The sequence below is a fragment of the Syngnathoides biaculeatus genome, chromosome 6, assembly GCF_019802595.1.
Source record: "Syngnathoides biaculeatus isolate LvHL_M chromosome 6, ASM1980259v1, whole genome shotgun sequence".
Classification (NCBI taxonomy): Eukaryota; Metazoa; Chordata; class Actinopteri; order Syngnathiformes; family Syngnathidae; genus Syngnathoides; species Syngnathoides biaculeatus.
The window spans coordinates 12,360,951-12,380,011 of NC_084645.1; the positions used below are offsets into that span (position 1 = coordinate 12,360,951).

At 39.9% G+C, this 19,061-nt stretch overlaps 3 protein-coding genes across 8 annotated transcripts in view; 1 reads left to right on the forward strand and 2 right to left on the reverse strand.

Annotated features, from left to right (window-relative positions):
- Window positions 1–2,114, reverse strand: part of banp (BTG3 associated nuclear protein) — a 75,521-nt gene extending 73,407 nt beyond the window's left edge. Inside the window, exon 1 of one of the 3 annotated variants that reach the window (XM_061822034.1) lies at window positions 1,928–2,114. The gene's annotated coding sequence lies outside the window, so the exon portion shown is untranslated. The other 2 variants (XM_061822035.1, XM_061822036.1) reach the window with 2 other exon arrangements.
- Window positions 2,115–2,679: 565 nt separating this feature from the next.
- On the reverse strand, window positions 2,680–8,886 carry LOC133502567 (cilia- and flagella-associated protein 20-like). 3 transcript variants are annotated; one of them, XM_061823504.1, is made up of 6 exons: window positions 8,505–8,886; window positions 6,631–6,710; window positions 6,428–6,539; window positions 4,591–4,779; window positions 2,883–2,995; window positions 2,680–2,812 (listed from the first exon to the last, which is right to left on the reverse strand). In XM_061823504.1, exons 1-6 carry the CDS (start codon window positions 8,514–8,516, stop codon window positions 2,770–2,772), a joined length of 549 nt encoding a protein of 182 aa, XP_061679488.1. In that variant the 5' UTR covers window positions 8,517–8,886; the 3' UTR covers window positions 2,680–2,769. The 3 variants fall into 3 exon arrangements, with proteins under 3 accessions (XP_061679488.1, XP_061679486.1, XP_061679487.1); XM_061823502.1 differs by lacking the exon at window positions 8,505–8,886 and adding an exon at window positions 8,353–8,498; XM_061823503.1 differs by lacking the exons at window positions 2,680–2,812; window positions 8,505–8,886 and adding an exon at window positions 8,353–8,498 and having other exon boundaries at window positions 2,879–2,995.
- An 818-nt stretch (window positions 8,887–9,704) lies between these two features.
- On the forward strand, window positions 9,705–18,935 carry ces2b (carboxylesterase 2b). Of its 2 annotated transcripts, XM_061822961.1 has the most exons (14): window positions 9,705–9,930; window positions 10,567–10,759; window positions 11,590–11,782; window positions 11,865–12,006; window positions 12,188–12,321; window positions 14,698–14,851; window positions 14,944–15,048; window positions 15,129–15,227; window positions 15,332–15,475; window positions 15,556–15,627; window positions 15,707–15,854; window positions 17,908–18,057; window positions 18,136–18,208; window positions 18,301–18,935. In XM_061822961.1, the coding sequence occupies exons 2-14, from the start codon at window positions 10,684–10,686 to the stop codon at window positions 18,485–18,487; spliced, it is 1,677 nt and encodes a 558-aa protein (XP_061678945.1). In that variant the 5' UTR covers window positions 9,705–9,930; window positions 10,567–10,683; the 3' UTR covers window positions 18,488–18,935. The 2 variants fall into 2 exon arrangements, 1 of the variants encoding a protein (XP_061678945.1); XR_009795436.1 differs by lacking the exon at window positions 18,301–18,935 and having other exon boundaries at window positions 9,705–10,759; window positions 15,707–15,859.
- The last annotated feature ends 126 nt before the right edge of the window (window positions 18,936–19,061 follow it).

Sequence of the window (19,061 nt, forward strand, 5' to 3'; positions counted from 1 at the left end):
CTCCACCTTCGGGTGGGAGGAGGGGTCCTGACTGGTTTGTGGCTATGCACCAAACAACAGTTCAGAGTACCCATCCTTTTTGGAATCCATAGAGGGAGTGCTTTCGAGTGCTCCTGCTGGGGACTCCATCGTTCTGTGGCAAGATTGTGCAGAACCCCCTGGGATAAGTACCCGAGCAGTGTTTTGTTACTGGACTTCTGTGTTTAGAAGATGTCTAAGAAGGGGGACTGGAAGATGTGTTCTGACTACAGGGGGATGACACTCTTCAGCCTCCCTGGTAAAGTCTATTTTGTCTGCTGGACAGAAGGGTCCTTCGGGAAGTCAAATCTCAGGTTCAAAAGAACCAATGTGGTTTACATACTGGCTGTGGAACAGTGTACCTGCGCTGCATCCTCAGGCAGGGTCCTCCAGGGTGCATTTAAGTTTGCAGAACCATGCTACATGTGTTTTGTGGACTTGGAGAACCCTTTTGACCATGTCCCTCGCGGAGTCCTGTGGGGGGTTCATCAGGGTTATGGGTTACCAAACTCCCTAATACAGGTTGTCCGGTACTTGTGCAACTGGTGCCAGAGTTTGGATGAAGTGGCTGAGGAAAAGGAAGTCTGGGCATCCCTGCTAAAGCTACTGAACCCGCAACCTGACCCCGGAAAAGCGGCAGAACAGGGGTGTCGAACTAATTTTTCTCGCGGGCCACATTGTGGTTACGGTCTCCTTCAGAGGCCCATTATGACAGTGAAACAAATATTTAATCGTCTCATAGTATTTACATCATCAATTTATGATCTACTTTTGGAATCAGAAATCAAGGGTAATGTGTTTTTAAAATATTCATGTTTAGTAACACATAAATGTCAATTCACTGTCTGAAATTCAACCGGCTAAAAGACCATTAAATGATATCGGATTAATCTAAAATTTTCAAGGTAAAGTACATATGACATAACCTATCTAAGACATGATCAATTCAACGACCGGACTTCCCCTTTAGCCAAAAATGTTTGGCATGATCCCCCTTTTGCACACCAATTCTGTAACTGACTGCTGACCATTCCAAGGTTACTTTCAACTACCAAAATTAGCTAGGAAAAGGTCCTGCTCACCACCCTTGCCTCAAATAAGGACAAGCACAAGAGAGAAGGGATCAACAAATATAATGAATATCCTTTATTGATAATTGTGTGGCTTCAAAGATTTTAAACAGTGAACTGTTGCAACATTTGAATGTGTTTGCATGTGATACTACGACACTCAGTAGTGGCTGTCTTTCTACAGAAAATAACTTAAAAAGCACCTACGAAATGCAGTGTCACAATTCTTGAAGTTTTATTATCCTGTATGACTATGATGGGAAAGCAGCAGCTCATCTGTAAGGGACTTATTCGTTGAAACCATTGGGTCATAGATTGAATCCAACCTCAGAGAAATAAAAATAGCAAGTAGTTATTGGTGGTGATGCCGAGGTGCCCGCACTGTTTGCACATCTTTGCCTTGACATCTCTCCCTGCATATCGCATGTTTGATTTGGTTCTGCGTCTGGTGTGCAACACAAACATTGACTATTTTATGGTTTATTTATAGTATTGCGAACAACATTTCCTAACGTGGATGTTTTAATAAATGAAGGTAAGAGAGATAATTGAGAAATAATTATTTGGCCACAAAATGATCGGTTTATATCCGCTAGCTTACACGAAAATGCTAGCTAAAGTTAGCTGGCGTGAAGTTGTGTGCTAATGTTAAAGCTGATGCAAAGTCCTAAAAGCTAGCCAAGTGGTTAGCATGCTAGCTGGGCCTAAAGGCCACAAAAACATTGCACGACAGTCGTAAACCTGCAGGGGAAAATAACGATGAAATACTGTTTTGAACGGAATCATTCCCTCGCTACTGGCATACAAGGCATTCCCAGTCTAGGATCGGCTTACATTACCGTGCGAATGATGAATTCTCGTGTTGTTTGTGGATGTTCCGATAACGGCGTCGTTCCTCGCGAGAGATGGGCCAGTGGCGTAGTGCGCCTGCTCACTGCGTGTGGTGCGTTCAGGGGAACGCTACAGGCTCGGTGAACATTCTTCACTGGCCTGCAGGAACCTCACCTATGAGATTGGGACGACTGTCTCAACGGAGAAAAAGATCTTCACAAGAAATAATTAGTAAAAAAAAAATGAATATAACAGTATGTTTCATAAAATGCACCTGTACATGAATTTGTTCAGAACCACCCAAAATGCAGCATAGGAAAATGTAAAAAGCAACATTTTGAACTATTCAATATTGTCTGAAAACAATCCACACTAGCCTGTTTTTGCCTAGTAATCATATTAGAATCTGTTTTTGAACATAGTGTATTAAGTCTATGTATATATATATATATATATATATATAGTCTATATATATTTTCTATAGCATTGACATTTGTTTCATGGCTTATGAATAAATCTTAAATGTTAATGTTTTACATGTTTGGATCAGTCGTCAAGGTCAGCAAAAACATGTATTCAACAAGACAACCTTTATAGAGTAGGAATTTCATTTTAATACAATTTTCACACATAAAAAGGCGAGACATTAACAACACGTTTCCATTTCATAAATAAAACACGTGTATTACATTGCTAATGTATATACATCATACAATAAACAGAGTTGGTGTTGATTTTTAAAAAAATAAGAAATGACAACTGAATGAAACAGCTTATATTTTTAACTGTGAATATTACAGATCATAAAGTTATCCCAATGAAAACGAAAAAACTATTGTGTGCACTTTTTTCAGGTCTGTCGGGTTGCAGCAGGTCTGGGAACTCCCTTTTTGCTGCAAGATATTGAGTTTATAACATCTGATCATCCAAGCATCCATTATTTTTTCCTGTGAAGTTTCTCACCTTCCCTCCTGTTTCTTAACAGGAATAACCAGTTTAAACTCAGGTGGGAGCTCATCCTCCGTATACTGCTTATCTGTGAAATATACCCTCCTGATGCGACAATTAGCATGAATCTGAAAAAAAATAGAAAAATAGATTGGACAAATTAGGACTATAGATTCGTTGTAAATGTTCAGGTTTACTGTCATGTGTCCTTTTGAAGCATACATTAAAGTGAATTTCTCATTTTGACCCATCAGAGTGAATCCCAAAAGGCACCTCAGCTGTGGGAAAAAAAGGAAAGATTTGATGGGCAGGGAGTGCAACATGAGGGAAGTTCAACCCAGGACACTTTATGTTTCACAAGTCACACAAGCTGACATAAAGTACATTTGTTCATATTTCTCGGGAGGCACCATTAGGATAAAACAGTGCTCTTGAATTTAACCAAATAATTCTTAAAATATAGGACCCTACACTGGCCCATTCAAAAAATTAGCAGACCTCCCTTGATCTAGGGCAGTTGTTCTCAACCTTTTTACACCAAGTACCAGCTAAAAAAGTACCACCATAAGACAGCATTAAAACACAGTAGTGTAGGCCAGTTTGTTAAAAAAAGACGGAAGTTTTATTCCTTAAAATTACTGATTATAAGCAACTGCCCATTATTGAGTATAAATAACTGTGCTAAAATATTGAAACTTTGACTGATACTTAAATGATGATTCCTTTAAAAGTGTATATCCAAGTTAAAATAAATCAGTATCTAAATAAAAACAAACCATTCTTGAAGGTTAAATCCAACTGGATGTATTTAAACTACCGGACAATGAGAGCTCACGTACTACTGGTTGCACTAGTACATCACCTGATCTACTTTTTTTTTTTTTAACTACCCAGCACTGAGATTGTTCAATTGATCAATAAAAATGTGTAATTATAATTGTGTGGTATTAGATTAAGCTGAGTGTCTATTGTTGTGATAGATCATATTTTTTCAATTTATGCAAAGATCCAGGTAATTCCAAAGGTATAATAGACTTTTTTCCTCTGTCCACACTTGTTCTTAAAGGACCAACCTCAAGAAGTGGTCTTGAAAAACACCTCGTGTCAATATTTGTGTTGCATTTTGTTTTTATATTGTACAACTGTCAACCATACATTAAAGATTTATACACTTGTTTGAACATTAAGGATATGTTTAATGTGAATCACAGAGCAGTGGAGCAGTTGTAGAGCGTTGGCCTCACAGTTCTGAGGACCAGAGTTCAAATCCCAGCCCCGCCTGTATGGAGTTTGCATGTTCTTCCCGTGCCTGCGTGGGTTTTCTCCAGGCGCTTCAGTTTCATTACAAAGACATGTATTAAGTGGACACTCTAAATTGTCCCTAGGTTTGATTGTTAGTGCGACTGTTGTCTGTCTCCATGTGCCCTCCAATTGGCTGGCAACCAGTTCAGCGTGTACCCAGTCTCCTACCCGATGACAACTGGAATAGGCTCCACCACTCCCGCGACCCTCATGAGAATAAGTGCCTCAGAAAATGGATGGATGAATGGATTTTTAATATGACCAGTGGTTCATAGTTTTTTGATCGTATGGCGTTTGTATCAAGTTAAAACATTAGTACAATGGACACAGTTCAACCCACTTTGGATTATTTTTGTTTCTATCACATTCCGTAGGGAGCATTTAGTGTTCACTTTCTTCTGTTGTCCGTGCAAAAACATACCTGCACACGCTGTGTCTCTACATAACTGGTTCCATAGGCCCTCCTGGTGATGTCTGCCAAATTGAATTGAAACTGGTTCCAGCGGTCATCAACACTAATTGGCATCGTGCACATAAATGAATTCACTTGCGTCTTGCTATGTTGATTACTTGCCCGAAACCTCCGACGTAAATTCTGATCATCTAACACCTGAAAGTGGAAAAGGAAGTGATGGAGATCATGAATAGCAATGATTAGTGTATATATAAACTCACCTCCAATGAATTTGGGATGTTGTGTTAAAAACAAAAACAGAATACAATGATTTGCGCATCATACTGACCTATATTTTATTGAATACATTACAAAGGCAAGATATTTAATGTTCAAAATTATGCTGTTTTTAGCAAATAATCAACTTGGAATTTGATGGCTGCAGCCTACAAAAAAAAAGCTGGGACAGTGTCATGTTTACCACTGTGTTACATCATCTTTTGTTTTAACTATATTCAATATATGTTTGGAAACAAAGCACACACATTGTTGAAGTTTTGAAGGTGGAATTCTTTTCCATTCTTGATCGATGTCCACCTTCAGATGTTCAACAGTCCAGGGTCTCCGTTGTTGTATTTTACACTTCAAATGTGCCACACATTTTCAATGGGTGGCAGGTCTGTAGTGCAGGCAGGCCAGTCTAGTACTAGGACTCCTTTACCACAAAGCCACGGTGTTGTAACACGTACAGAATAGGGTTTGGCACCGTCTTGCTGAAATAAGCAGATGCGTCCAAGATGTTGCTTGGATGGCAGCATATGTTTCTCCAAAATGTGTTTATACCTTTCAGCATTATTGGTGTCTTCACAGATTTAAGTTTACCTACGTCATTGGTGCTGACAAAGCCCCATACCATCACACAGACTGGCTTTTGAACTATGCGTCCTTAATAGTCCTGTTTTTTCCCTCTTTGGCTCAAAAGATACGACATCCATTTCCAAAATCAATTTGAAATGCGGACTCGTCAGACCACAAAACACTTCACTTTGCATCCATCCATCTTAGATAAGCTTGGGCCCAGAGAGGTCAGCGGCGTTTCTGGGTTTGGTTGTTTTTTTTTTTAATGGCTTTTGGCTTTGCATAGTAGAGTTTTAAGTTGTACTTACGGCTGAAGCGCAGAACTATATTTGCTGACATTGTTTTTCTGAAGTTGTTTCTGAGCCAATGTGATGATATCCTTTTCACATTGTCAGTTTTTGATACACTGCTACCTGAGGGATCGAAGACCACAGTCATTCAATGTTGTTTTTTTGGCCTTGCTGCTTACATGCAATGTAATTCTCCAGATTCTGTGACCCTTTTGATGATGATTTGGACCGTAGATGATGAAATCCCAAAATTCCTCTCAATTGTACGTTGAGGAACATTGTCCTTCAGGTGTTTGACTATGTTGTCACACACTTCTTCACAAATAGGTGAACCTCAGCCCTTCTTTGCTTATGAATGTGCAATTCAGGGAAGCTCATTTTATATCCAATCATGGCACCCACTTGTTCCCAATTAGCCTGTTCACCAGTGGGACGTTACAAACAGGTGTTTGATGAGCTTTCCTCAACTTTCTCGGTCTTTTTTCCCACCTCTCCGAGCTTTTTGGGAACATGATCCAGCCACAACAATTTAAGTCAATAATTATTTTCTGAAAACATTTTATCACTTTGAACATTAAATATCTTGTCTTTGTAGTTATTCAATAAACTATATGTTGAACATTTGACTTGAAAATGATAGCATTCTGTTTTTTCATTCATTCTTCATTGGAATTGGGTTTGTCTAATCAAAATGTGTAAAGTGCATGGTTCAGTGCCTGGACTTCAAAGCTGAAATATTTCCTGGTCTTCTTGACAATCATCACAAGAAATGGCATTTTGATACCAAGTGTCTGCCTTGGATCAGCAGGGCACGTGATGTAGTTGGTACTGTCGAAGGTGACACAGGGATGTCAAAGGTCACTACTGTTTTGGAGTGGTGCACTATTTCTGAAGATTTGGATTAAAACATCAAACTCACCTGATGTTTGAACCCTCAACCTCCAACACAAGCGAGTTGATGTCATTGTCTGTAACTCGCTTGATATGACCATTCTTTACCTGTGAACCAAAAGATAAATGTGGTACTGTTTTATCTTTTAGTGGAGAGATTATGTTAAACTTGGGAATGACAATATTTTAGCGTCTTTATTGAACAACCGATCTTTGGTGTCTGTGCTTACATAATGTTAATGGATTATGCAAACCTGTGGCATTTAAACTTCAAAATAATAATCCATTTTCTTAGCCGCTTATCCTCACGAGGGTCGCGGGAGTGCTGGAGCCTATCCCAGCTGTAAACGGGCAGGAGGCGAGGTACACCCTGAACTGGTTGCCAGCCAATCGCAGGGCACATGTCAGGACAGACAACAATCGCACTCACAATCACACCTAAAGGCAATTTAATGTTTTTGGATGTGTGTGGAAACCGGAGTGCTAAGAGAAAACCCACGCAGACACAGGGAGAACATGCAAACTCCACACAGGCGGGGCGGGGATTGAAACCGGGTCCTCAGAACTGTGAGGCTAACGCTCTACAGGTGCTCCACCGTGCCACCTATGACAAAACATATTCAAACTAAAATAAAAGGGAGAGGAGACACTGTCACCTGGTGGTGATTAATGAGTGTTAGTGGGATGAGGTTCCATTGCTTGCTCTATCTTTATCATTGCATATCCTCTTTGCCATTACTAGAACATTTTAGTGGTGGTACAAAAAAATAACAAAACACACATCAGGCCAAAGTTGAGTATTTCCCTCCCTTGCGATCAAAGTCAGCAAAGGCCCGATTCACAGATGATGAAAGATTATTCTGCGCGAGTATCTTGTGGTGTGGATCTCCATTCTAGTTTTTAAAAAAAGATCAGGGGTAACAATTGTAAATATTAAACTTGCTCAATATGAATACTCACAAACCCTTGGGTCTGTTCAACAGAAGCCACAGATTCTGATTGTGACATGACATGCAACAGAAAAAAAATACTGAAAAAAAAAAATCCCAAAATTTACACCTTACTATTGACAAGACGGATAGAAATGAACTGTGATTGAAAGATAATATTGTATAATTGTGTGTATTTTTTTTCTTTTAATGAGTAGCTACATATATCTCTGTACATACAGATATTAGCAAATATGTGAATGTGAGATAGAAATGAACTGCGATTGAAAGATAATATTGTATAATTGTGTATTTTTTTCTTTTAATGAGTACCTACATATATCTCTGTACATACAGATATTAGCAAATATGCGAATGTGAGGATGTTGCATTAAACTGACTTAATCGTTTTATTCACCATACATACGAGGTGTAAAAATGCTTCCTCCTTACATTAATCGTTAATGTTTTGTAACGGTCTGTACGAACACAATTTAATCTTCCATTTCTTTTTTAGATAAGATCTAAATATACTTCGTCAATGTTGTACCTTTGTTTGCTTGTATTTTCTTGATTGTACATATTGTACCGTATGCGTGAATGTCTACGTACCAAACTGTCACTTGCAATGTTGAACCAGAAATACGCGTTTATACCATATCAAAATGTCATGTTCCATTATGACTTCAGCAATGAGTGCGCCATATAGACAAATAAGACAAGGGTTATAAAGCGTGCTAAAAGCCAGTTAAATGTTTTATGAACTAAACCCAAAGCACACGGCCCGCAGGGAGATGCTCAACAATTAGCTGTCGACCTACCTTTATATCCCATATTTGAAGAGGTTTGCTTCCGATGCTATACAATATAGACAGAAATCCACCTTGAAAAGTACTTCTAAACATGTTTTACGTTGCATACGGTCGTGTATTGGGTCAGACATCCAGAAGCACGTTTGTTGTTGTGTACTTACTGTAAAGTCCATATGCTTTGCAAAAGCACTCAATCAAAGCCAATCGAGTACACGTACGTAAAACAGGAAAAACCTCACACCTTTCAGCCACACGCTGCTACGTCTTCATGGCACGCTCGTCATTCTGTTTTCTCAATTAATCCATTTAGTTGCGTGAAATTAATTGACTCTGACGAGAGGCGATATTTTAAAAAGTTCGGACTTCCAAAGCCACGAGTTTCAAAGTCGCTGAGAAATTCCAGCATAATGAATATGTAAACTTTCATCGGAGACTTCCATCCATTCCGTGAATGCAATGCACGCGTCTATCTGTTGAACTGTTTAGCTGGAATTGACAAATGACAGTTGCTCTATCTATCTATCTATCTATCTATCTATCTATATATCTATCTATCTATCTATCTATCTATCTATCTATCTATCTATCTATCTATCTATCTATCTATCTATCTATCTATCTATCTATCTATCTATCTATCTATCTATCTATCTATCTATCTTATCGTGTTACAGGATGGGGGATAGGGTGGCCAAATTTTTAATTTTAGCCCAACAAAACAAAACGACTAAACGTGACTTTGCAGAGCAGCAAACTACATTTGGTGGAATTAGTACATTTTAGTATTTAATTGATATTTTTGTTCGATTTTTTTCTTAAATTTACTATGTAAATTTTGTAAATTTCTCGTTGATGTGAAGTTATAGAAATTTCACTTTTCGCATCTGACGACGTGCCCAGCACTGTTATGCCCTTTTGAAGACACTTCCAAATATGGTCCTGATCAGAGACAAGACTACTTGTCGGACTACTAGCCCAGCTTTGCAACGCGCCTGTGTAGCGGCCATGTTAAGGTGGTCAACCCTCCCGTCAAAGGCAGTGCATGGACGTAGAAATGGACAGGTTTCCAATTACCCCATCTTGTGTGTCATAGAGGTCAGAGAACACAGGTGATAGATGAAGCGTGAAGTTTTTTTTTTCTATTGTTAATTTATCCGATTGGTCGAAGGACTTTGGTGATGTCGTTGGAACCCTATCCATTCAGTCATTACCTTGCTCATTTCTCGAACGATTTTCTCTAGGTTTACTTTTTTGTAAACTACAAAAGATTTATAATCAATATGTAATATTGGACGAAAGGTCTGATTTGCATTTTTGCCTTCGAAAGGTTACTCCTAGTGCAGTTTGTAAGCAACTGTTAGCAGCACAATATGCCGCACATCCTTTTTCTTTATGATTTTTTTGCCGTCCACTCACACAGACTGCATCGACAACGTTTAGCCTAATAACTCAGCGTCCCGCTAGGCACGCACCTCACGAGGGGCTCATCGCATTTATTAAAGAATTCCCGGATCACGATATTCCAGTGGATGAGCCTAACGGCGACACAGTTGTAATGCATCGCACCTGAGAACAGACCTAAGAATGGTTTGAAGCCAATTTGCTTCATTTTAATGAGTCTTCAGTACATTCAGCATGACTGTTTTAAAACAGTTGGTGTTTAGCTCTGACATCTGTAACCAATACCGTAAATCAGGGGTCACCAATGCGGTGCCCGCGGGCGAATGGTAGCCCGCGAGGACCGTATAAGGAGCCCGGGAGGTATGTTCCAAAAATACCATAGGGCACCAATTGTTACTATTATTTGTGCTTCAAATTCTGAATCTGACTTGCTTATGTTAAAAACCTGTAATGTCATTTACTACAATAAATTAAAACAAAAATATTTTATCTTCGTGTAATGAACTGAGTCTGACATTTGCCACAAACAGGTCACGTAGCCCCTCATACGATCGGTGCTCATGAAGTAGACCTCAGCCTCAAAAAGGTTGCTGAGCCCCGCTGTACATTGTTCAATATGAAACTTGAATTAGTCATTAGTCACTGCCAGCAACCCCCTCCCCCAACCACCAGTTAACATTGACTTCTTAAAGCGCCAGTGACAGTGATAAATATACTATTTGTTAACCCTTATAAATGCTGTGTTTTAGCAAGCACGTTGAAGCATGGCGAACAGCTGTGAATTTGCAAAATGTGTGATCTAGCCGGTTTCATCTGGTTCAGATAAAGCTGCAACAGCCCCAAGGCGAGTGTGCGCTGGGGTCAAAGTGCAGCTGAGTCGAGTGTACCTCTTCGAGTTGACTCCAGCACAGCGTCAACATTCACACAACCAGCAGCACTATGAAGTTGCGTGGAAAGGAGACGTTTTTCTTTCTTTCGGCTGTGTTGTTAGTTTGTGCTGCATCGGAACGTGACGGTGAGTGTTGTTTATTTATATTGTGCAATCCCACTAGTGCATGGAAGTCATAAATATCTGAAAGCATAATCTACTGTTGTTTCCTGATTCCAGCAAAGACCATTGCTAATCCAAGCAGCAAGTAATTGTGGCGTTATCTTTGTTTGACTGTTTTTGTTTTCTGTGATGACATAGGGCATCCCCATGTCAGTATGTTCAGAATCTAGCATTTCTCTTTCCCTTGAAATATTTTTTTAATCACACTAATGAAGTCATTGCATCACAAAAAGCTGTAAAACAAGACCTCAGTCACCTGTGTAGCTGACTTGCACAATATAAAGGTTTCCGATGTCACCCTAGTCCAAGGATTCCCCTTTTCTGTGATGTCATAACTCTTAGACCAATCGGATAAATTAACGTTGGAAAAAAACTTCACGCTTCACCTATCACCTGTGTTCTCTGATGATGGCGGCCATCGCAAGGCATGATGGGTAATAGAAAACCTGTTCCCCCTAATTTTCCAAAGTCTCAATATTAAATAAAAAAAAGTAGCTTGGTAGGTTGAAACCTTGAGTTTTCTTTTTCACTCCTACATTGTGACTGGGTCAGACTGTCCAACAGCACCTTTACTCGTCACATTATCCTAAGGGCGAGGTTTCTTTTGCCCCACGTCACCTGATATGGACCCATCTTGACAAAACCATCAGTCAGACATCAAATCACATGATGTAACATGTCAAGGATTGAAGCCTTTGAGTCCATATTTGTCTTCACGTGTGTTGGCTCACTGTTAATGATCAATAATTGTTCAATTACATAATAATTTTGACTTGGCACTTTGATCTTGACAGCACCTATAGTCCACATAGAGCTTGGCAGTCTGAAAGGGGAGTATGTGAACGTAAAAGGGAAGGAGACTGGGGTTGACGCCTACTTGGGCGTCCCATTTGCCAAGCCACCCGTTGGCCCTGGACTGAGACTGGCTCGACCCCAGCAAGTCGAGCCTTGGCAAGGAGTGAGAGACGCCACCAAGCAGCCACCGATGTAAGCACTACTGTACTGCAGTTGGGAGAGATGTTTTCTCTCTTACTTGCATACATTAAAATGAAACAATTTCTTCGTTCAGGTGCATTCAACATAGGCAGGTCCTTTTAGATGTCTTGAAGGCGTTAGGTGGCACAGCAGAAGAAATCCCTGATGTGTCAGAGGACTGCCTTTATCTCAATATTTATACTCCTGCAAACAGAGCTCATGATGCTAAGCTCCCAGTAAGAAAAAAATGGCACTAATTTGGATGAACAGTATTTTTTTTATTGTAATTTACTGCAAGTTATGACAGTAAAATATTTGGTTTGAATGAGATTAAGAAGATGATACCGTATTAAGATTGCTTTGACTGTTCATATCTAATGTAAATTTGAATCAAACCTGAACCTGTTGTCTGACTAGGTAATGGTGTGGATCCATGGTGGAGGCTTCACTATGGGATCAGCTTCAATGTATGAAGGATCCGCCCTGGCTGCTTACCAGGATGTGGTTGTGGTGCTCATCCAATATCGTTTGGGAGTTTTGGGCTTTCTCAGGTAAATACAGTAACATTGTTCATAAAAATGAGGACATTTGAATGATGTTCCGGCTTGCTCCTGCGGGTAGAATGGGGGTCTCTTAGCATTTCAAGGGTGCAAATCTAAATTATAATCTGTGCCAAAAAGTCCATGATGATTGGTAATTCATAGTTCAAAAGATGTGACCACCACAAAACACTTCAATAAAATAATAATCATACCATGACTATAATTGTATTGTTACAGTTATCACTTTAAAATTTGATTAAACTTGCTCTGAAGATAAAAGCTATAAAAATGCTGCCACTTCATGTCTCAGCCTATGACGAAGTTCTCTTCTAGCACACAGAAATGTAAATGTACAATTTATAAGTGTATTTTATGGACGGAATCACTCACATCCTTCAAAGTTAGAAATAAACTCAATTAATCCATCCGGCCTCCAAAGCACTTAAAGAAAAACAACCATTCGTAGTCACATAAGAGTACTCGAAGAAAATTACACAAGCGCAAGAACATGCGCAATCTAAACAGAAAGGGCCAAGTAGTGTATACTGAATTCAGTATATGCATATGAGGTAGAGGCGGGCCCAGATTAGAATGCCCTACACCAGTCTGCACTTTGAAAAACAATGTTGTTTGCGGTAAACATGTCCAAGCTGTTAATTTAAATTAAGGCAAAAAGAAAGGATGCACGCGTGCAGCATTTTTTCTTATAGTATTATGAAAAACACGAAAGTTGCTAAAAATAAACTTAGTGAATCTTCTGCGCTTTCTGAGACGCTGATTGACAAATGCACATTAACGATTGCCAATAATGAAATATGTTCTGGTCACGCCCAACAGAAAACCGTTTTACAGGTCAATTGTTCATGTTTTCCATGTCATAGAAACAATGCCATGAAGGAGTAATCGCCCCCTTCCTTATTTGTTTTTTTTTTTTTTTAAATCATCAAACCAATTTTAATATAACTCAGAGACAACCCAAGGAAATACAAAATGCAGTTTTCAACGGACAATTCAATTTATTAAGGCACAACAAAAAAAAAACTTTCAAAACCTCTGTGGAAAAGGTAATTGCCCGCTGAACCTAATAATGAGTTGTGGCAGCAATAACTGAAATCAAGTCTCCCATTTTGGAGGATTTTCTATCATGAACTGCCCGATTAATGTCATACGACAGCATTTCAGTTGGCTTTGAATCCGGACTTAGATTTGGCCACTCCAAAACTTTTTTTTTTTTTCTAGCCATTCAGAGGGAGACTTGGTTGTGTGTTTTGGATCGTTGTCTTGCTGCGTGATCCAAGAGCTTTTGAGTTTGAGGGCACGAATTAATGGCCGGACATTCTCCTTCAGGATTTTCTGGTACATAACAGAATTCACTGCCCCATTAATCACTCTCCCATGGATTCCAGGCCAGTGTATTTCTTATGGTAGAGTCATGAACACTGACCTTAACTCAGGCCAGCAAGGCCTATGAGTCTTTAGATAATGTTCAAGGTTCTTTTGTGGCCACCTGGCTGAGTCATCATCTCATTCTTTGAGTAATTTTAGTTGGTCGTCCACTCCTGAAAAGTTTTTGCCACAGTTTCCAGTTTTCTCCATTTGTGGATAATTGGTCCGTCAGTGGTTCAGTGGATCCTCAAAGCCTTGGAAATGGCTTTGTAATCTTTTCCAGAATGATGGATTTCAATCACTTTTTTTCTCATTTCTTCTTGAATGTCTTTGGATCTTGGCACTATGCATTGGTTCTCGAGATCTTGTGGCCTATCTCACGTTCTCTGACAAACTATTTAAGGGATTTCTTTATTCAACAAGTATGGTGGTAATCAGGTTTGCTTGCTGAACAGTGGTCTTGCAAGATTCGCTGAAATTATATGGATGCTTCCCATTAAAAATGTTGTGCGAACTTAATAGGGCGGCATGGTGGAGCAGCTGTAGAACGTTGGCCTCACAGCTCTGAGGACCGGGGTTCAAATCCTGGCCTCCCCCTGTGTGGCATTTGCATGTTCTCCCCGTGTCTGCATGTATTTTCGCTGGGCACTCTGGTTTCCTCTCACATTCCAAAAACATGCATTCATTAGAGATACTAAATTGCCCTTAGGTGTGATTTCGAGTGTGGTTGTTGTCTATCTCCATGTGCCCTGCGATTGGCTGGCAACCAGTTCAGGATGTACCCTGTCTCCTGCCCGATAACAGCTGGGATTACCTCCAGAACTCCTGCGACCCCTGTGAGGATAAGCGGCTCAGAAAATGGATGGATGGATGGACTTAGTAGGATTATTTATTTCCCAAAATAATGTCTGACCTTACAGAGATTTGAATTTTTAGGTTAATGAAGCCTACGTCAGCAACAGTTTTAACTTATGGCCATGTATGTGTACGTATATTTAGCACAGGCAATGAGCATGTGCCTGGTAACTTTGGGCTTCTGGACCAGGTTGAAGCTCTCCGGTGGATCCAAAAGCACATTGCCAACTTCGGGGGGGACCCAGCCTTGGTCACCATATTTGGAGAATCTGCTGGCGGTGTCAGCGTTTCCCTGTTGGTGAGGATCACTCCGCTGATACGTCACCTTTTTAAAAATTTTTATTGATGGTCACAAGGAATTTAGTGTATTGGTTTTTGATATATAAACAGATCTTATCACCATTGTCTGATGGCCTGATCCATCGAGCCATTGCTGAAAGTGGCACTGCTGCAATGGATGTGTTGATATCAAAGGATCCTCTGCCATTAGCACAGGTTGATTCTAATTTTTAAATCTACACAGTATTGTTTCACAATTACATTTCTAACTATTTAATTCTGTTGTGCATCTTTAGGTTGTTGCTAATGCATCCGGCTGTAGCATTGAAAGCACACAGACAATTGCTGCGTGCTTGAGAACAATTGATATTGGCCCTTTTTTGACTTTTGCACAGGTATGCACAATTGATTGACTTCTGAGATATGTAAAAGACTTACTGGTGTCAAGATTCATGACAGCGTGCCCATACTATCTCATATCTGAACTGTCTTTTCATAGGATCCAACACTAAGATTGACCATAAATATCGATGGACACTTCCTGACAAAACCAGTGAATGAACTGTTTGAGAAGCATGAGATTCCGAATGTACCGTTCATGACTGGTGTCAATGATCACGAAGGGGGGTGGTTAGTTACTTCTGTAAGTGTGATTAGTACAGGACATATTCTGCTCAAAGTTGCAGTCATAAAAATGTCATCACTTCTTCATTTTTTTCTTAGTTCATGGCTCCTCCAAACTGGACTGAAGGAATGGACCGGGAGCAAGTTTTAAACTCAATATCGGTTTTCAGCGTAAGACCTGATGTTGTCAAATAACTTTTCTTCACCATTCTCAAGATTTTCTTCAAGGTGTCATTTATTTTCTTCACAGCCCAAAGACTCCATTGCCACAAATCTGATGATAGAAGAATATATTGGGGCTGGGGAAGATCGTGAGAAAAATAGAGATGGTTTTACTGAGTTATTAGGGGATATGTTGTTCAACATACCTGCCATTAAAGCTGCAAATGCTCACAGAGGTATTGTGAGTATGAGAACATTTTCCATCATTATTTGTGTATGGCCACTATATACAGTGAAGAAAATAAGTATTTGAACACCCTGCTATATTGCAAGTTCTACCACTTAGAAATCATGGAGGGGTCTGAAATTTTCATCATTGGTGCATGTCCACTGTGAGAGAGATAATCTAAAAAGAAAAATCCAGAAATCACAATGTATGATTTTTTTTAACGATTTATTTGTGTGATACTGCTGCAAATAAGTATTTGAACACCTGTCTATCAGCTAGAATTGTGACCCTCAAAGAACTGTTAGTCCACCTTTAAAAGTCTGCCTCCACGCCATGCATTACCCTGAATCAGAAGCACCTGTGTGATGTCGTTAGCTGCATAAAGACACCTGTCCACCCCATACAATCACTACGACTCAAACTTGTAACAAGGCCAAAACCAAAGAGCTGTCCAAAGACACCAGAGGGAAAACTGTACAACTCCACACGGCTGGAAAGGGCTATGGAGAAATTGCCAAGCAGCAAAATTGGAGCATCATCAATCATTAGAAAATGGAAGAAGCTAAACATGACAGTCAATCTCAATTGGAGTGGACCCAATACAAAATATCACCTCGTGGGGTCTCAATGATTCTTAGAAATTTGAGGAATCAGCCCAGGACTACACGATAGGACTTGGTCAATGCCCTGAAAAGAGCTGGGACCAACGTTTCCAAGGTGACTGTTGGTAATACACTAAGACGTCATGGTTTGAAATTATACATAGCACGGAAGGTTCCCCTGCTTAAACCAGCACGTCAAGGCCCGTTTTAAGTTTGCCAATGACCATTTGGATGATACAGAGTAGTTATGGGAGAAATGTTTGTGGTCAGACGAGACCAAAATTGAACTTTTTGGTCATAATTCCACTAACCGTGTTTAGAGGAAAACGAATGATGAGTTACATCCCAAGAACACCATCCCTACTGTGAAGCATGGGGGTAGTAGCATTATGCTTTGGGGATGTTTATCTGCACATGGGACAGGATGACTGCACTGTATTAAGGAAAGGATGACCGCGGCCATGTATTGTGAGATTTTGGGGAACAACCTCTTTCCCTCAGTCAGAGCATTAAAGATGGGTGGTGGCTGTGTCTTTCAACATGACAATGACCCAAAGCACACAGCCAGGAAAACCATGGAGTGGCTCCGTAAGAAGCGTATCAAGGTTCTGGCATGGCTTAGGCAGTCTCCAGACCTAAACCCAATTGAAAATCTTTGGAGGGAGCTGAAACTCCGTGTTTCTCAGCCACAGCTGAGAAACCTGTCTGACCTAGAGAAGATCCATGTGGATGAGTGGGCCAAAATCCCTCTTGCAGTGTGTGCAACAACTACAACTACAGGAAACTTTTGACCTCTGTAATTGCGAACAAAGGCTACAGTAACAAATATTAAAATTGGTTTTCTCAGGTGTTCACATACTTATTTGCAGCTGTATCACACAAATAAATCATTAAAAAAATCATACATTGAGATTTCTGGATTTTCTTTTTAGATTATCTTTCAAACAGTGGACATGCACCTATGAGATGCATAAGATGTTGAGGTTCTCGTTCTCGCTCGGAGTGACCAGGTTGGATAGGATTAGAAATGAGCTCTTTAGAGGGACAGCCAAAGTTGGATGTTTTGGAGACAAGATTCGAGAGAGCAGACTTCGATGGTTTGGACATGTCCAGAGGCGAGAGAGTGAGTATATTGGAAGAAGGATGCTGAGGATGGAGCTCCCAGGCAAAAGAGCGAGAGGAAGACCAAAGAAAAGGTTTATGGATGTGGTGAGGGAAGACATGAGGGCAGTTGGGGTTAGAGAGGAAGATGCAGTAGATAGGCTAAGATGGCAAAAGATGACAAGCTGTGGCGACCCCTAACGGGACAAGCCGAAAGGAAAAGAAGAAGAAGACATGCACCTATGATGAAAATTTCAGACCCCTCCATGATTTATAAGTGGGAGAACTTGCAATACAGCAGGGTGTTCAAATACTTATTTTCTTCACTGTATGTATACTGTAAACGCTTCTCTCTAGATGCAGGTGCCCATGTGTACTTGTATGAGTACCAGCATCCGCCTCATTTCTTGAAGGGAACAAGGCCAAGCTTTGTTAGGTGTGACCATGGAGACGAACTCTTTTCTGTTTTAGGGTTTTGCTTTACAACGAAGCATATCCGACTAAATGGTGAGACCTTATTTGACATCTACAAGTGTGCAATATTTACCTGGAATGCAAAGTGTTTCACTAAGACTCTTATTTTAGCTACATGCTTTGAGGAAGAAGAAAAACTTAGTCAAAGGATGATGGCCTACTGGGGAAACTTTGCACGAAAAGGGTAATAACTTAAACCTCCAATATTGTTTGAATCAAATAGAAACAGTGAAACAACTAACAAGAAAAGCTTGTCTATTCTGTGTGTTTATGTAGGTCGCCTAATGGCGATGGCCTTTCTCACTGGCCTAGATATGGAAGTGAAGAGAAGTACCTGGCAATAAATGCAAAGGAGCAGGTAACGGTACAGCACATGAAGAAGGATCGCTTTGTCTTTATGACTCAGACCCTCCCACAGAAAGTTCGGCAATATCAGGAGAAGACTGAGCATGTTGAACTTTAGAAGAATTGCACCATGTTTTTGCTGCTTCGGCTAGCATCGTTTCGATCAACTCATTAAGTTTAATGCAGTGATTCACTGAGACGTGCAGTGGCTGTTAAACTGATTTCGAGTATCATAATCAAGCACGATACATAATGGGGACAGTATATTTGTCCACTTTTAACATTTGTAAAATCTAAAAAAAAAACAGATTAATATCAAAGGTGTGGGCTTTTTTATTATCTATATTAAATATCCTTATGTAAAGACAAAATGGAAAGTTTGTACCTCATTAAGGGACATGAGAAAGGTTAGCTTGTACCACGATGTTCTGGAGAATAAATGATTGTTAATATTGTGTAAGCAACTACAATAAAAGTCCTGTGTAATCTATTTGTGATAGAAAGACAATAGTAGGAGCACACATAGATTACCAAATAATGTATTGCAAATGTCTTAACAGTAAACCTTAAACACCAAATCTACAAATAAAGAAGAAAAAAATGTTTAAATTCGTGCAACCTAAAAGTTTGGCAAGTTATCCAAATGAGCCCTGCAGGTAAGTAGCTACAAAGCACCACTAAAATAAACCAAG

Excerpts from the sequence above, each read along its gene's own strand:
- LOC133502567 (XM_061823502.1), bottom strand. The coding sequence starts at position 8,436 with ATGTTTAGAAGTACTTTTCAAGGTGGATTTCTGTCTATATTGTATAGC. Across the intron at positions 6,540-6,630 it reads GTTGAGGGTTCAAACATCAG|TACCAACTACATCACGTGCC; the intron begins GTGAGTTTGATG and ends CACCTTCGACAG. Across the intron at positions 2,813-2,882 it reads GTTAAGAAACAGGAGGGAAG|CAAAAAGGGAGTTCCCAGAC; the intron begins GTGAGAAACTTC and ends AATATCTTGCAG.
- ces2b (XM_061822961.1), top strand. The coding sequence starts at position 10,684 with ATGAAGTTGCGTGGAAAGGAGACGTTTTTCTTTCTTTCGGCTGTGTTG. Across the intron at positions 15,228-15,331 it reads CTTTTTTGACTTTTGCACAG|GATCCAACACTAAGATTGAC; the intron begins GTATGCACAATT and ends GTCTTTTCATAG. Across the intron at positions 15,476-15,555 it reads GGGGGTGGTTAGTTACTTCT|TTCATGGCTCCTCCAAACTG; the intron begins GTAAGTGTGATT and ends TTTTTTTCTTAG.